General features: G+C 40.4%; 1 protein-coding gene and 2 pseudogenes across 1 annotated transcript in view; 1 reads left to right on the top strand and 2 right to left on the bottom strand.

Annotated features, from left to right (window-relative positions):
• Positions 1-12,117, bottom strand: part of BTAF1 (BTAF1 RNA polymerase II, B-TFIID transcription factor-associated, 170kDa) — a 106,814-nt gene extending 94,697 nt beyond the window's left edge. The window contains exon 1 of the mRNA XM_006880333.1: positions 12,018-12,117. Coding sequence (XP_006880395.1) covers positions 12,018-12,031 — 14 coding nt within the window. The 5' untranslated portion in view covers positions 12,032-12,117. The remainder of the gene's footprint in view (positions 1-12,017) is intronic.
• Positions 512-997, top strand: LOC102852417 (annotated as a pseudogene).
• LOC102872215 lies at positions 2,308-9,917 on the bottom strand (annotated as a pseudogene).
• Positions 12,118-13,097: the final 980 nt, after the last annotated feature.

Genomic DNA, 13,097 nt, shown 5'->3' with positions numbered 1-13,097 from the left:
ACAAGTGAATAGATCATATCAGCAATAAATCAAACAACAACAGAAAAAATCAACATGACAGCTTCACTGGGGTAGTCTATCAAACATTTAAAAGGTGTGGCTCTGAACCTACTTAAAACTTTTCCAAAAACCAAGAGGAAGAACACTTCCTACCTTACTCTATGAGGTCAGCATTATTTTAATAACAAAGCTTGACAAAGAATCAAAACTAAACTACAGATGAGTATTCCTTCTAAATACAGATAAAAGGATCCTCAAAAAGATACTCAACTCTTACTGCTGTTAAATTGGAATTAACTCAAGAGCTTTGGGTTTCCAAATCTGTAAATCATACAAGAGGAGAATGCCCAACTCTCTGGTAGACTTCTGGCTGGCAGATTCGAAACACTTGAGAGGTGTGGCCTCTACATTACAGTTCAACTTCTTTTAAATGTTTAAATATTAAACCACAATCACATATGTTAATCTGGGTAGCACGGTGCGATTCCGTGAACGGCCTGTGTGGATTACCATGACTAAGTTTTATTGTGATTACCGTGACACGTACCTCACTCATGACTGACTCGCCACCTGTGAGAAAGGCGCACTGCAGTGGCAGGAAACACAAAGAGAATGTGAAAGACTAATATAAAAAAAATGGATGAAAGAGCAGGCTCAGAGCCTAACTGACAGAACAACGGCTGCATTTCAACAAGGAAAGATACCTCCTACTCTGTTCTCTGCTCCTCCTCCAGCAGGTGTCATGATCCCACCTCCACCCAGTCTCCTGGGCTCTCCTCGCCCTGGTATAATGCCAGTACCCCATATGGGAGGGTCTCCTATGATGCCAATGATAGGTCCTCCTTCTCTTGGGATGATGCCAGTGGGACCTGCTCCTGGAATGAGACCACCCAAGGGAGGCCACATGTCAATGATGCCTGGGCGTCCAATGATAAGGCCCCCTGCCTGTCCCATGATGGTGCCCACGTGGCCAGAAATGACTGGACCAGACAGATAAGGACTGAATGCCACTTCTTCGTATCAGTTCTATATTACTTGTACTACTTCACCAGGAGACCCTGGTGCTGAGACTGTGGGTGTTTGCTAGCAGAACAAAGAAGACTTGCTCCCCTTTTCTAACACAGAATAGTTTCAGAATGGAGTAATGGGCAAAGGATTAAAAAAAGCAATTTTTGTGTTGTGACATGTGAAAATAAAATTATGAATTCTAAAAAAAAAAGAATGTTTAAACATTGGAAAATACATCAAAGTCATACACTTTTAGAGGAAAAGAACTATATGATCACATCAACTGAAACAGAAAAAGTATTTGACAAAATCTTTTATGATAAAAAACATTCAATCAATTAGAAACAGAAAGATTTCTCAATAGACAAAAGACTATTTATGGAAAAAAATCCACAGCTAACAAACTCAATATAACTGTTGTTGATTGCCATCGAGCCGAGCACAACTCATTGCAACCCTATGAACAAAAGATCTGAAGCCTTTCCATATTTATTGTCATTTTGCAAAGTTCATCATTTTCAGAGTTATACTGTTTAGGAAGTGGATGCTACTCCTGCTTTCAATGTATGTAACTGTACATGTGAATACTATGAAAAACTAAGTCTTTTTTTCACATTATAATTGAAATTTTATGTCAAAACACTGGTATTGTTTCTTGTCATGTAGTTTTGTTTTTTTTTTTTTTAGTTTAGAGGTTAAATTTATTAGATTTAAGAGATGTACTATGTACAACAGTTCTAAACCCTGCCCTATTCTGTGCCAACCTTGTCTCTAACACATCTACCCGCCTAATCCGAGTCACTGAGTCAATCCATCTTATTGAGGGTCTTCCTCTCCTGCACTGTCCCTCTCCAAAGACCAGAGGGATCCTTGCAACATGTCCAAAGAGTGTCAGATGAAGCTTCAGAATCCTTGCCTTCAAGAAGCAGCCTGGTCTCATCCTCTCTAGGATGAACCTGTTTGTTCTCCAGGGTACATTCAATACTCTTCTCCAGCACCACAGTTCATAGACATCAATTCTCCTCTATCATCCCTTCCTGTCCAGCTTTCTGACCATAACAAGTAATTGCAAAGACTATGGCCTGGATCAAGCGCACCTGACTTTGATGCTCTTCAATACTTTAGAGAGGTCCCTGGCAACATACTTGCCCAAAGCAATTCGTCATTTGATTTCCTGGCTGCTGGTACCAAGAATGGTGATTGTGGGGCCAAGCAAACGGAAGCTGTTAACAATCTCCATCTCTTTCCCATCTATCATGATGCTGCTATACATAGACTATAAATATTGCACAGCTGACCTTACATCAAGTACAGAGATATAGTGGATACCCTTGTTCTTTTGTTCCAATAAAAGTTTACACCACATGACATGGACTTGGGTTTCAGAACCTTTCTCTCTTCAATGTCATAGTTCTATTCATTTTTTTCCTGCAGAGGTAACCATGTCTTCTTTGGTGCTGAAGGTTAGAACCATGTTGGGCAAAATATGTACCATTGATACCCTAATCCATCAAGGATTCTCCCATCATTCCCTAGTATCAAACTCTATCTTCTATTTCTTTGTATTGCTTACTCTGGACTGCATGTCATTGCAAGCAGGAACAAATAATCTTACTTTCTATTTCTGATATGCTCTTCTGGAACTCCAGGTAGAGTACTAATATCCAGTTTTTCTGCAAGTGTGTTGAGCTGTGTCTCGAATCTAGTCCTGTGCCAATCTCTATATGGAAGTGCTGAAAAACCTGCTTGGAACTCTGGAAACAGAAACAGCAGCTACTGTGGCTGCCCTTCTCCCCCACAGGGCTTTCTTTCTGACACTGAGGCTACTACTATCTTGTTCCAGGCGCACACACTCATGTAGCCATTTTGGCCAAGCCGCTAAAGGATGATCATTTAGTCCAACTTGATAATGCCTACATCCTTGATGTACTGACAGAAACACTGGCTGCACATGTTAAATTGGTATTTCTGGATCAGTCCATGCCAGTTTGAATATACATGGCAAGAGCAGGAACCTTGGCTGAATTTTCGCAAGTGACTCCAGTAGAGCTGCTAGTGACCCATCTTGCTTGGAGGGAAGCAAGTAGCAAGGCAAAAAGAATGAGTAAATACCTTGTTACATATTATTTATCCGGAGGAAAAAAGCAACAGGAGAAGAGTACTGGATCAACATTATAGCAAAAGATGACAAGCTTACTAGTATCAGAGGCAGGATAGCTAGAATAAAACAAAGAATAGAATTTGAAAAGAAATCTAAAATTCAGAAGAAAAGTTCAGACTAAAGGTAACAGATTCATGAGCCATTAGAATATAAGAAATGTGGGAATAAAATCTATAAGGAAAGAATTTATAAATGTACACAACATTTAAAATTACAGCATAAACTTCAGATCCACAGTGTCAAGTTCAAATCTCATTTCTGTCATTCATCCAATGCTAAGAATTTGGAATAAAACAAATATATCTTATATCAGGAATAACAAAAAATTCACTGCCATGGAGTTGATTCTAATTCATAATCACCCTAGAAGGCAAAGAAGAACTTCCCATAGTTTCCAAGGTTGCAAATATCTACAGAAACAGATTGCCTCGTCTTTCTCCTATGATAAGGCTGCTGGGTTAAAACCATCTTTTAGTTAGCAGGAGAGTTCCTCAACCACTAGACTATTAGGATCTCTTTTTACCTGGAAAAAAAAAAAAGAAAGGAGGATAGTAAAGCATGTGTCACTTTTCCCCTAGAATACAGAAAAACTATAATATCTTACAAATAAAAATCATAAGTAAGAACCACTATCTGTCTGCTTATCATACATGTCTACGCCTCCCACCACCCTAATAATGATCTAATGAAGGAAAGCAGCTACTAGAGGTAATAAAAGGAAGAAGACTTTATACCACAATAAAAGGATACTTTGAACAAGACATAAGAGTCCTGCTGGCACAGTGATTAAAAACTAGGCTACAAGCCTGAAGTTCAGTGGTTCATGAGTTATTTCACAGAAGATGGAGGAATCTGTCCCATAAAGATTTATAGCCTTATTACCCTAATGTGCCAGTTCTACTCTGTCCTACAGGGTCACTTTGAGACAGAATCAACTGAAGGCAGTGGGTTTAACAAGACAGGAGTTGACAAGGACAAAGTTATGGTGATTGCACTCTTCCTTCAAGAGGCCTTCAAGTATTATCTAAAGAGAAGCAAGAAGATTCTAGAAATAAGCACAACCATTAACTATTAGTAAACTGCAATGAGGTTCATATTTTATTTCTGGGATTTGTTTTCTTTCACAGAGAGCTAAGACATACTAAGAATGACAATGTGTAGGAACTGTTCATAGAAAATCTATTTGCTTTGTAAACTTTCACCCAAATTACAATTTTTAAAAGAAAAAGAACTAAGTGGTTAAAAAAAAAGGTTCGAAAGAAAATACGTGTCTACAAAACACAAAGAATAAGGTTTCTGTTTGTATTACATGAAAAGCTAAACAGTAGTAAAGTAGTATTTATCAAGGCAGGCAGTTACAAATCACTGAACTAAAATAATCCTTTCAATCAGGTGAAAGATGCTATCAAAATTGTTCAAATGCTTCAGGACAAATACTAAAAATCTAAAAACGGTTCAAATTTTATATTTGAAAGGAAGGCATTATTTTTAAAAGTATATAGGCAAGTAGGCTTCTTATTGTTGCTAAATACCATCAAGTCAGCTCCAACTAATAACTAACCTATGTACAAAGAATAAAACATTGCCCAATCCTGCACCATTCCCACAATCACTGCTGTGTTTGAGTACACTACTGCAGGCACTGTTATCAATCCATCTTTTCTGTTGACCCTCTACATTGCTAAGCATGCAATCTTTCTTCAAGGACTACCCTCTCCCCAGCAACTTGCCCAAAGTATGAGAGAAAATCTTCCCATCCTTGTGTCGAAGATATGTTCTGGCTGCACTTCTTCCAATACAGATTGTTTGTTCTTTTGGTAGACCAAGGAATATTTTAATACTCTTCACAAACAAATACCACAATTCAAAAGTACCCATTCTTCTCCTCTCTTCCCTACTCACTGTCCAGAATCCAGCTTTCTCACAGGTTGTTTTGTTAGGGGCCCATGAGTCAACTATGACTCACAGTGACCCTATGAATAACGAATTTGAACCTTGCCCTATCCTTCATCTTCACCATTCTTGATATACTCAAGCCCACTGTTACAGTCACTATGTCAATTCGTACTGTTGAAGATCTTCCTCTCTTTTGTAGACTCTCCACTTCTCCATGCAGGATGTCTGTTTCTAAGCACCAACCCCTCCTAACAACATGCTCAAAGTAGGTGAAAAGAAACTTCACCATCTTTGTCTCCAAGGAACACTCTGGTGGCATTTTCTCCAAGAAATATTTGTTTGATCTTCTGGCAAGTCTGTGTATTCAGTATTCCAACATCACAAATCAAAGACACCAAGTCCTCTTCTGTCATCCTTTGTCACTGTCCAACTTTCTGATATACAGCAAGTAAATCTTTTTCAGATCTTTTGTTAGGGTCACTATGAGACAACTCGACAGCATCTAACAACAGTCTCTTGAATAACTTTATTTTTTAAAAAAGACAAAGCATACAAGTACTTTCTTTTAAAATAAAACAAAAAAACATGCCATACAAGTACTTTGAGGAATAAACCAGAGCTAGGGAAGGATTTACCATCCAGGTATTGAAATGGAAAGCTTCTTATATCTCCTCTACTTTTGCCAATTTTATCATCCCAAAATCTTTTTAACTTTCAAATATTTTTTGTCATTTACAATGAGATATATGGCTAAGTCCTCAACTACAAGCTGAAAGGCTGGTGGTATTAAATCATCCAGAATACCGTGGAAAACAGCCTGGGTGGCCAGACAACTTTCAAAAGATCACAGCCTTGAGATCACCTTTGAGAACAGTTCTAATCTAAGTTGAAAGCAACTTCACAGCAACTAAAAAAAACCACCACCACCTGCCACTTTTATAACGTATTTACGTTAATAGTAAAGGAGGAAGCAGTCCAGCAAATACAAGAAATCTGTTACATCCAAAGGTAGGTAAGAACAATTGGGTTTTTTTATATTATCATTTTTCCTATTATATGAAAAATCTACCAAAATTTCCTCCATACAAAGAAATGTCCTTTTATTTGGCAGTGTAAAATCCAAAAACCAAACTCATTATTGTAAAGTCTATTCCAACTTATGGTGACCTAATAGGCTTCCAAAGCTGTAAACCATTAGAACAGACTTTGTTGTTGTTTTGAGGTGCCGTCAAGTACAACTCATAGCAACCCTAGGATCAAAAGACCTGACCCTGTGCCATCCTCACACTTTCTGACACACAACAGCCCACTGAGGCAGTCACCATGTCAATCCACTTGGTTGAGGGTCTTCCTCTCCTTTGTCAACCCACCACCCTTGTCAGCATCTTGTCCTTCTCCAAGGAATAGTCCCCCCTAAGAACATGCTCAAAATATGTGAGCCAAAGTCTCATCATTCTTGCCTCCAAAGAGAACTCTAGCTGCACTAAGACTTACTGTTTGTTCTCTTGGTACTATTAGGAAATTCAAACTGTCAACCTTTCAATTAGCAACTCAACATATAATACACTAGTGCTCCTTATGTGGCAGAACACACCCATTAAAATGTTATTCTGAAGTATTAACAGTACAAAGAGGAAATTAACAAAATTGGTCAAAGCTGTGGTTAGATGTGCTGACTGGTTCTTCCATAATTAAGGTGTGGTAGGTTCAGCTTTTTTTTTAATCTCTTCTGAACTATATAATTTTGAAATGCAAAAGAAATGTCAAGGGTCTAAGTTAGTTTCTAAACCAGCTCATTCATAAGTAGTGTCTAGAAGCCTCTATCACTCACATGACAGTTTATCATACTCTGGTGGCTTGCATGTTGCTATGATGCTGGAAGGTATGTCACCAGTATTTCAAATACTCAGGGTTGATAGGTTTCAGTGAGCTTTCAGAAGGAAAGGTCTGGTTTTCAAAAGATTAGTCACTGAAAACCCTGTATATCATAAGAGATATAATCCAGTTAGTGTTGGATGATGAGCCTTTTTTTTTTAGTGGTATTTTCTCTGGAAACCTAAAATACTACATTTTCAGATTTATAGTTTGCAATTGAGAATACCCACAGATTAAGCAGTGACTGTATATTCCAGGGTTTGCCAGTCTTAGAATTTAAAACACACAGTAAAACCCAACCTGATGAACTCTGATGGTGTGATCCATACCAAGTCGCACTGCTAACCCAAGAGCATGTCCAGGGGTTTAAATCTATTAGCAACTCCCCAGGAGAAAGATGGACAGTCTTCTCCCATTGAGATTTACAGCCTAAGAAGTTCGTTGGAGGGTTATGTTTAATCAGAACCAATTCAACAGCAGAGAGTAATTAATGCAACATATGATCATGCAAAATATAGTTATATCCAGTAAATTGAGAAAAGGTCACATTATCACAGAATTATACTATATTATAAAATGTTAAATTATGTTTATTTATAATTCTGACCAATATAAAAAGCTATAGACAGTTTTTTGTTAGTTTTGAGATTTAATTATCTCTTTAATCTCTGCAGCCAGCAAAGTGGTTTGCATAAGGAAACAGTAAATAAGTAATCACTCAATAAAATTAGTTGGTTACATAACCCTCTTTAAAGTTTCCCAGTTTTTCTTCTTGAGGAAAAAACTAGTTCAACTCAGAAGCACTCACTGAAAAACACTAGAAGTATTTTAGTAAGCATAAATTACAGTGAACCACTTGCTTACTCCTTTAAAAATTGTTTTTGAGTGCCTACTCTGAGACAGAAAAAAGACACATTCCCTGTACCGTCCTGTATGTTGTACCAGCAAAGGAGATAATCAACTACAAAATTAAATGTATAACTTGACTGACAGGAATACACACAGGTGCAAATAACTCAAAGTAAAACCTGAAAAGGAAAACAAAGTAAACATACAGGCTTAGATCCCAAAACCAGAGTAGGAGTTAATAAAAATGATCATGGTAAATACAATCATGTTTAAGTATGCTTATTTGAGATGCAGACTAGTTGAGCTGAACAATAAACGGCCATGAGGCAGAGAAGATAGGAAAAGCCCAGAGGCTGTCATTACACGTGGCTAGAGGAGAGTCAAGAAATCAAGAGACGAATTGCATTGGGAAAGTTGGCTGTGAGGGACCTCTCAAGAGTACTGAAGAGCAACGACGTCAGGCTGGAGACTAAGGTGCGCCTGATCCAGGCTACAGTCTTCACAATTACGTGCTATGCATCAGAAAGTTTGACAGTGAATAGGGTTGATAGAGAATTGATGCCTTTGAGCTGTGGTGCTGGAGAAGAGTGTTGAATATACCATGGACTGCTAGGAGAACAAACATGTTTGTCCTGGAGAAGGTGAAGCCGGAATGCTCCTTGGAGTCAAGGATTCTGAAGCTTCGTCTGAAATACTTTGGGCATGTTGCAAGGAGGTCCTTGGAAAGGAACATCATGTTTGGCAGAATGGAGGGGCAGTGAAGGAGAGGAAGACCTTCGATGAGATGGATCGATTCTGTGACTGTAGTGGTGGGAATAAGAGCGTTTGAGATGGCTAGGTTGGCACAGGATAGAACAGCGTTTAGAGCTCTTGTACATAGGGTTGCTATGAGTCGCAAATGACTCAATGGCACATAACAACAACAACAAAGAGTGGAGCTGATGGAAATTTGGAATTAAATTGTGGCGACTGGTATGGAAAAACACAAAACTGACTGGAGGAAAAAAATTACAAATGACAGGACTGAACTTTGGTGACTAGACTGATTTAGGGAAAGAAGTAGACAAAGTAAAAATTTATTCCTAGCATTCTAGACCGCATAATTGAAGAAATGAGGATACCAATTTACTATTTCCCTATTTTAGAAAGGTTTATTTAGCCCTAAAATCAATGTTTCTTTTCGTTTATGCACAATGCTATACACCATGGAAAATATTTTAAATATTACTATAATAAACATGATTTTTTTTTATGTTTTGCCTAAAACACTCAAAATTAATCAGCACTGCACAAACTTACAATATTAAATCCGTTTTCTTTAGACTATGAAAGTTCATCGAAAGTGAATCTACAGACAAAAAAAAAATAAAAATCAAGAACTACTTTTTCAGAAGCTGTCTCTAAATTGTCTTCCTTACTATATAACCGAAACAGAATTGCTTTCATCGTCCATAGGAAGTTAGATGTCTGCTAACCCAAAGTAAGTGGTGCCTCTCTGGCAGTTCGAACCCACCAATGGCTCTGTGGGAGAAAGGTGAGCAATCACCTCTTTCGTGATTTAAAATCTTAGAGAATCTACTGTAGGGTCAGCTCTAAGTCAGTTCTGACTTTTTTGAGTAGTAGATCATCAAACTAAGCACAGAAGTAGTTCTTTCACAAGAACATGACACGTTTTGGTATGGTTTTTGTTTGTTCTTTGTTTTATTGATTTTTTTTCCCAAAAATATAGAATGTTGGCAGAGTAAGAATCTCTATCATACCCTTTGAAACCCAATGTCAAGAACTAAATACAGTAGCCTTCAAAATTCTTTCCTTCACTCAGAAATACTGTTGATTAGTTAGAATAGGGGTCTAAACTTCTATACATTGAGCTCTGGTGGCATAATCTGTAGGGAACTGCACTATTAACCAAAAGGCCATGCCTCTCTGGTGGTTCAAACCCACCAGCAGCTTCTTGGAGGATAGGTAATTTCTTCATATGCAATTTTCAACTGGAAACCCAATGGAGAATTAGGAATAAGTCTGTTCCACATCAATTGCAATGAGTTTTGAGAGATTTTTTTTAACTTCTACAAATAGATCATTATTTACCAAAGCACGTTACAGACTCTTTGAAAATAACCTTCATTTTCCGTTAAAACTACATCCAGATCTCCTCCAACGCTAATGTAAAGCCTCTAAAAACCCTCTGGAGTTCTGACTCAATCAAAACACGTGAGTTTGAGCATACTCCAAGAAAAGAGTTTTTAAAGAACTGTTCCTTTCCAGTCTAGGCTCCGGACCCATCCAACGTCGAGATGTTGATGCCCAAGAAGAACCGGATTGCCATATATGAATTCCTTTTTAAGGAGGGGGTGATGGTGGCCAAGAAGGATGTCCACATAACAAAGCACCCCGAACTGGCAGATAAAAACCTGCCCAACCTTCATGTCATGAAGGCCATGCAGAGTCTCAAGTCACGAGGTTATGTGAAGGAACAGTTCACCTGGAAACATTTCTACTGGTACCTTACCAACGAGGGTATCCAATATCTACGTGATTACCTTCACCTGCCTCCTGAAATTGTTCCTGCCACCTTGCGCTGCAGCCGTCCTGAGACTGGCAGGCCACGACCAAAAGGTTTGAAAGGTGAACGACCTGCAAGATTGACTCGAGGGGAGGCTGACAGAGACACATACAGACGGAGTGCAGTGCCTCCTGGTGCCGACAAGAAAGCCAAGGCTGGGGCTGGGTCAGCAACTGAATTCCAGTTTAGAGGCGGATTTGGTCGTGGACGTGGTCAGCCACCTCAGTAAAGTTGCAGGGAATTGTTTTGTGTTGAATAAACATGTAGCCAGAAAAACTTAAAAAAAAAAAACTATTCATCTCCTTATACTATGTATCTTCGGATAAACAAACCTCATAACAAATTTATGTATCCATGTACTCTTTTATTTACACACTTACAGAGAAATAACAAAGTAGAAAGTACACCTTTCTGTGTGCAAAAATGGAAACTGGCATACTCTCAAGAGTTTGACACACATGAACCAAGAGTTGCTTCACATTTGAACAGATTCATTATCTCTTCAGTAAAGTCAGGTGCCCCATACTACCTAGCAACCCCCTTAAACCAACCCCCATGAGTTTCTCCCACACACTATTTCATCAGTTATCTAGGGATTTTGTGAGGGATGGGTTAGCCTTTTCTTTGCAAAACAGTTAAAGCTTGAGCACACAGCACTTAAGGAGTGAGTTTAATTATGAAAAAGGATTAAAAACTATCTGTTTTCTGAACCATCACTTCTTCCTTAAATCTATGTGGCAACCCATAACCTGTTACTGTCCAGTGGCTTCTGACTCAACAGTGACCCTACAAGAGGGGACAGAACTGCCCCCGCTGGGTTTCTGTGTTTATGAATCTTTACGGAAACAGACTGCCACATCTTTCTCCACAGGAGCAGCTGGTGGGTTCCAAGAGCACAACTTTCATCTAACAGCCCAACACTTCAACTCATTACGCCGCCAAAATGCACTAACGTCGGACAAAATGTTCTTTTTACAACTTTTTCAACCAGTCTGTAATGTGGAAGAGAAAGAGAACTTTACTTATTCTTAATAGCCTTAAATAGCAACGTCTTGTTGCTTTTCCTAGACTTTGCTGTTGAAGAGTAATAGTCCTAAATATTTTCAGATGTGTATTATTAGCTAAAGATGGTGCCAACACGAGCAACGTGCTTAAGATGAAATACAACACTGACGACTGTAAGCGCAGAAAATAAACCGTAAAGTAGTCAAGTCTCGGTCCGGACCATACCCGTAAAGCTCTAGTTTTTAGAAGCAGCAACGTAACCAGGTCACTTGACCTGAGCACTCATTCGCGTCTCCTCTGCTTCGACAGTGAGCACCCAAGTTTCTCGGTGAAATGGAGATGAGGGTTCAGCCTAGCGCCGACCGTGTTCTGAAAAAAGGAGAGGCTCGCTCCAAGAAGTGAAAGAGGGAAGGGAAACCAGAGAAGGGGAAACACGGCGGAGAAGGAGAAAAACCAGCCCCAACGTGCCACACGGGGTCTCTTGGAGAAAGAAAGCCACTCCTGCGACGATTTCCAAGGAGCAGCCCGAGCGGCGACCTCCGGGGTCTGCGGAAGGAGGTGCCCGAGCCCCGGGACAATGGGAGCCGCTGCTCTGCAGGGGGAGTCCGTGTCTCGCTGGGGCTGCCTTCCGCTCAGCTCGTCAGGAGGGAGACCTACCTGGAGACCGCCATGTCCGGGTGCCGGCAGTTCGGGGTTCCCCGCGAGCGCCGCACCGCCCAGGCGCTAGTTTCCAGAGAGCAGCGCTGCGAGGCCCAGGCCGCGGAGCACAGGGGAGCGGCCGGTACGGAGGAGGGCGTCCCGACTCGGGCCTTCGGGCATCAGCCGGCCGCCTAGCCGAGCTCGTCCCCGCCACGGCCGGAGAGCAGGGGTCCGAGGCAGGCGCCGAGGCGGTCCGCTCCGACCCGCACGACTTCAAACCGGGTGCCCTCCGCTCCGCTCTCTGCTGACGCAAGCGTCTGCACGCCGGCATGAGCGTCATCGCGCCGGAAGTGACGTCAGCGCCGCTCCGGTCAGTCCGTGTGCGCGACAGGAGCGAGGGCAGCGCTTCGCCAGCGGCGCGTGCATGCGAGGAAAGTTCTTTGTGCTCCTCCGGATAAGGTCCCTTTCGACAAAGCAGGGAGGGGTTCTAAGGATTCCCTTTCTTTTCCGAAAGCGGAGGGAAAAGGACAATTTAGCCAAGTGTCTAGAAAGTCCAAAACCTTGATTTCTAACTCCCTGCAGCCTAGAGCCTCATCACAGAGGCCGTCTCCAGAAAAGGATCCCAAAGGCTTTGTTTTGAGCTTGAGTCCAGGTAGCGATACCAATGGAAGGAGTGAAAAAAATTATCTGCAACTGTGCTTAGAAAATGTTTGCCAAATTTTCCAGAGATTCTACCAATGAATCTCGGACGTGGGTATTGGAGAGAAGGCCATCTACGAAAGAGTGTGTCAACTTGGATTTTTTTTTAAATTTTAATCATTAAGTATATTATTGGTGCTGCCATTTTTCTCAACCAGAATTTAAAACATTGTTTTGTGGGTTTTTTTGCTTGTTTGTTTGTTTTAACTTAACCCTCTGTTCAGTCATTTTAAGGTCTTTAGTCTTTAAACATTTGTCACTAGTGCAGGCCCTTAACACCTCAAGCTTGATTTTTATGGTTGTGGTCAAAGTAGTAACTCCACTTTCTTTAATCCAGTGGATTCTATACAACAGTAGAAGATAAATTTTTCAGAAAACACTGTTATTGTCACTCCTCCG

The sequence above is a fragment of the Elephantulus edwardii genome, unplaced genomic scaffold (assembly GCF_000299155.1).
Source record: "Elephantulus edwardii isolate Elephantulus edwardi_28Jun2011 unplaced genomic scaffold, EleEdw1.0 scaffold00007, whole genome shotgun sequence".
In the NCBI taxonomy this organism is placed as follows: Eukaryota; Metazoa; Chordata; class Mammalia; order Macroscelidea; family Macroscelididae; genus Elephantulus; species Elephantulus edwardii.
This window is presented reverse-complemented; position numbering and strand designations above follow the sequence as displayed.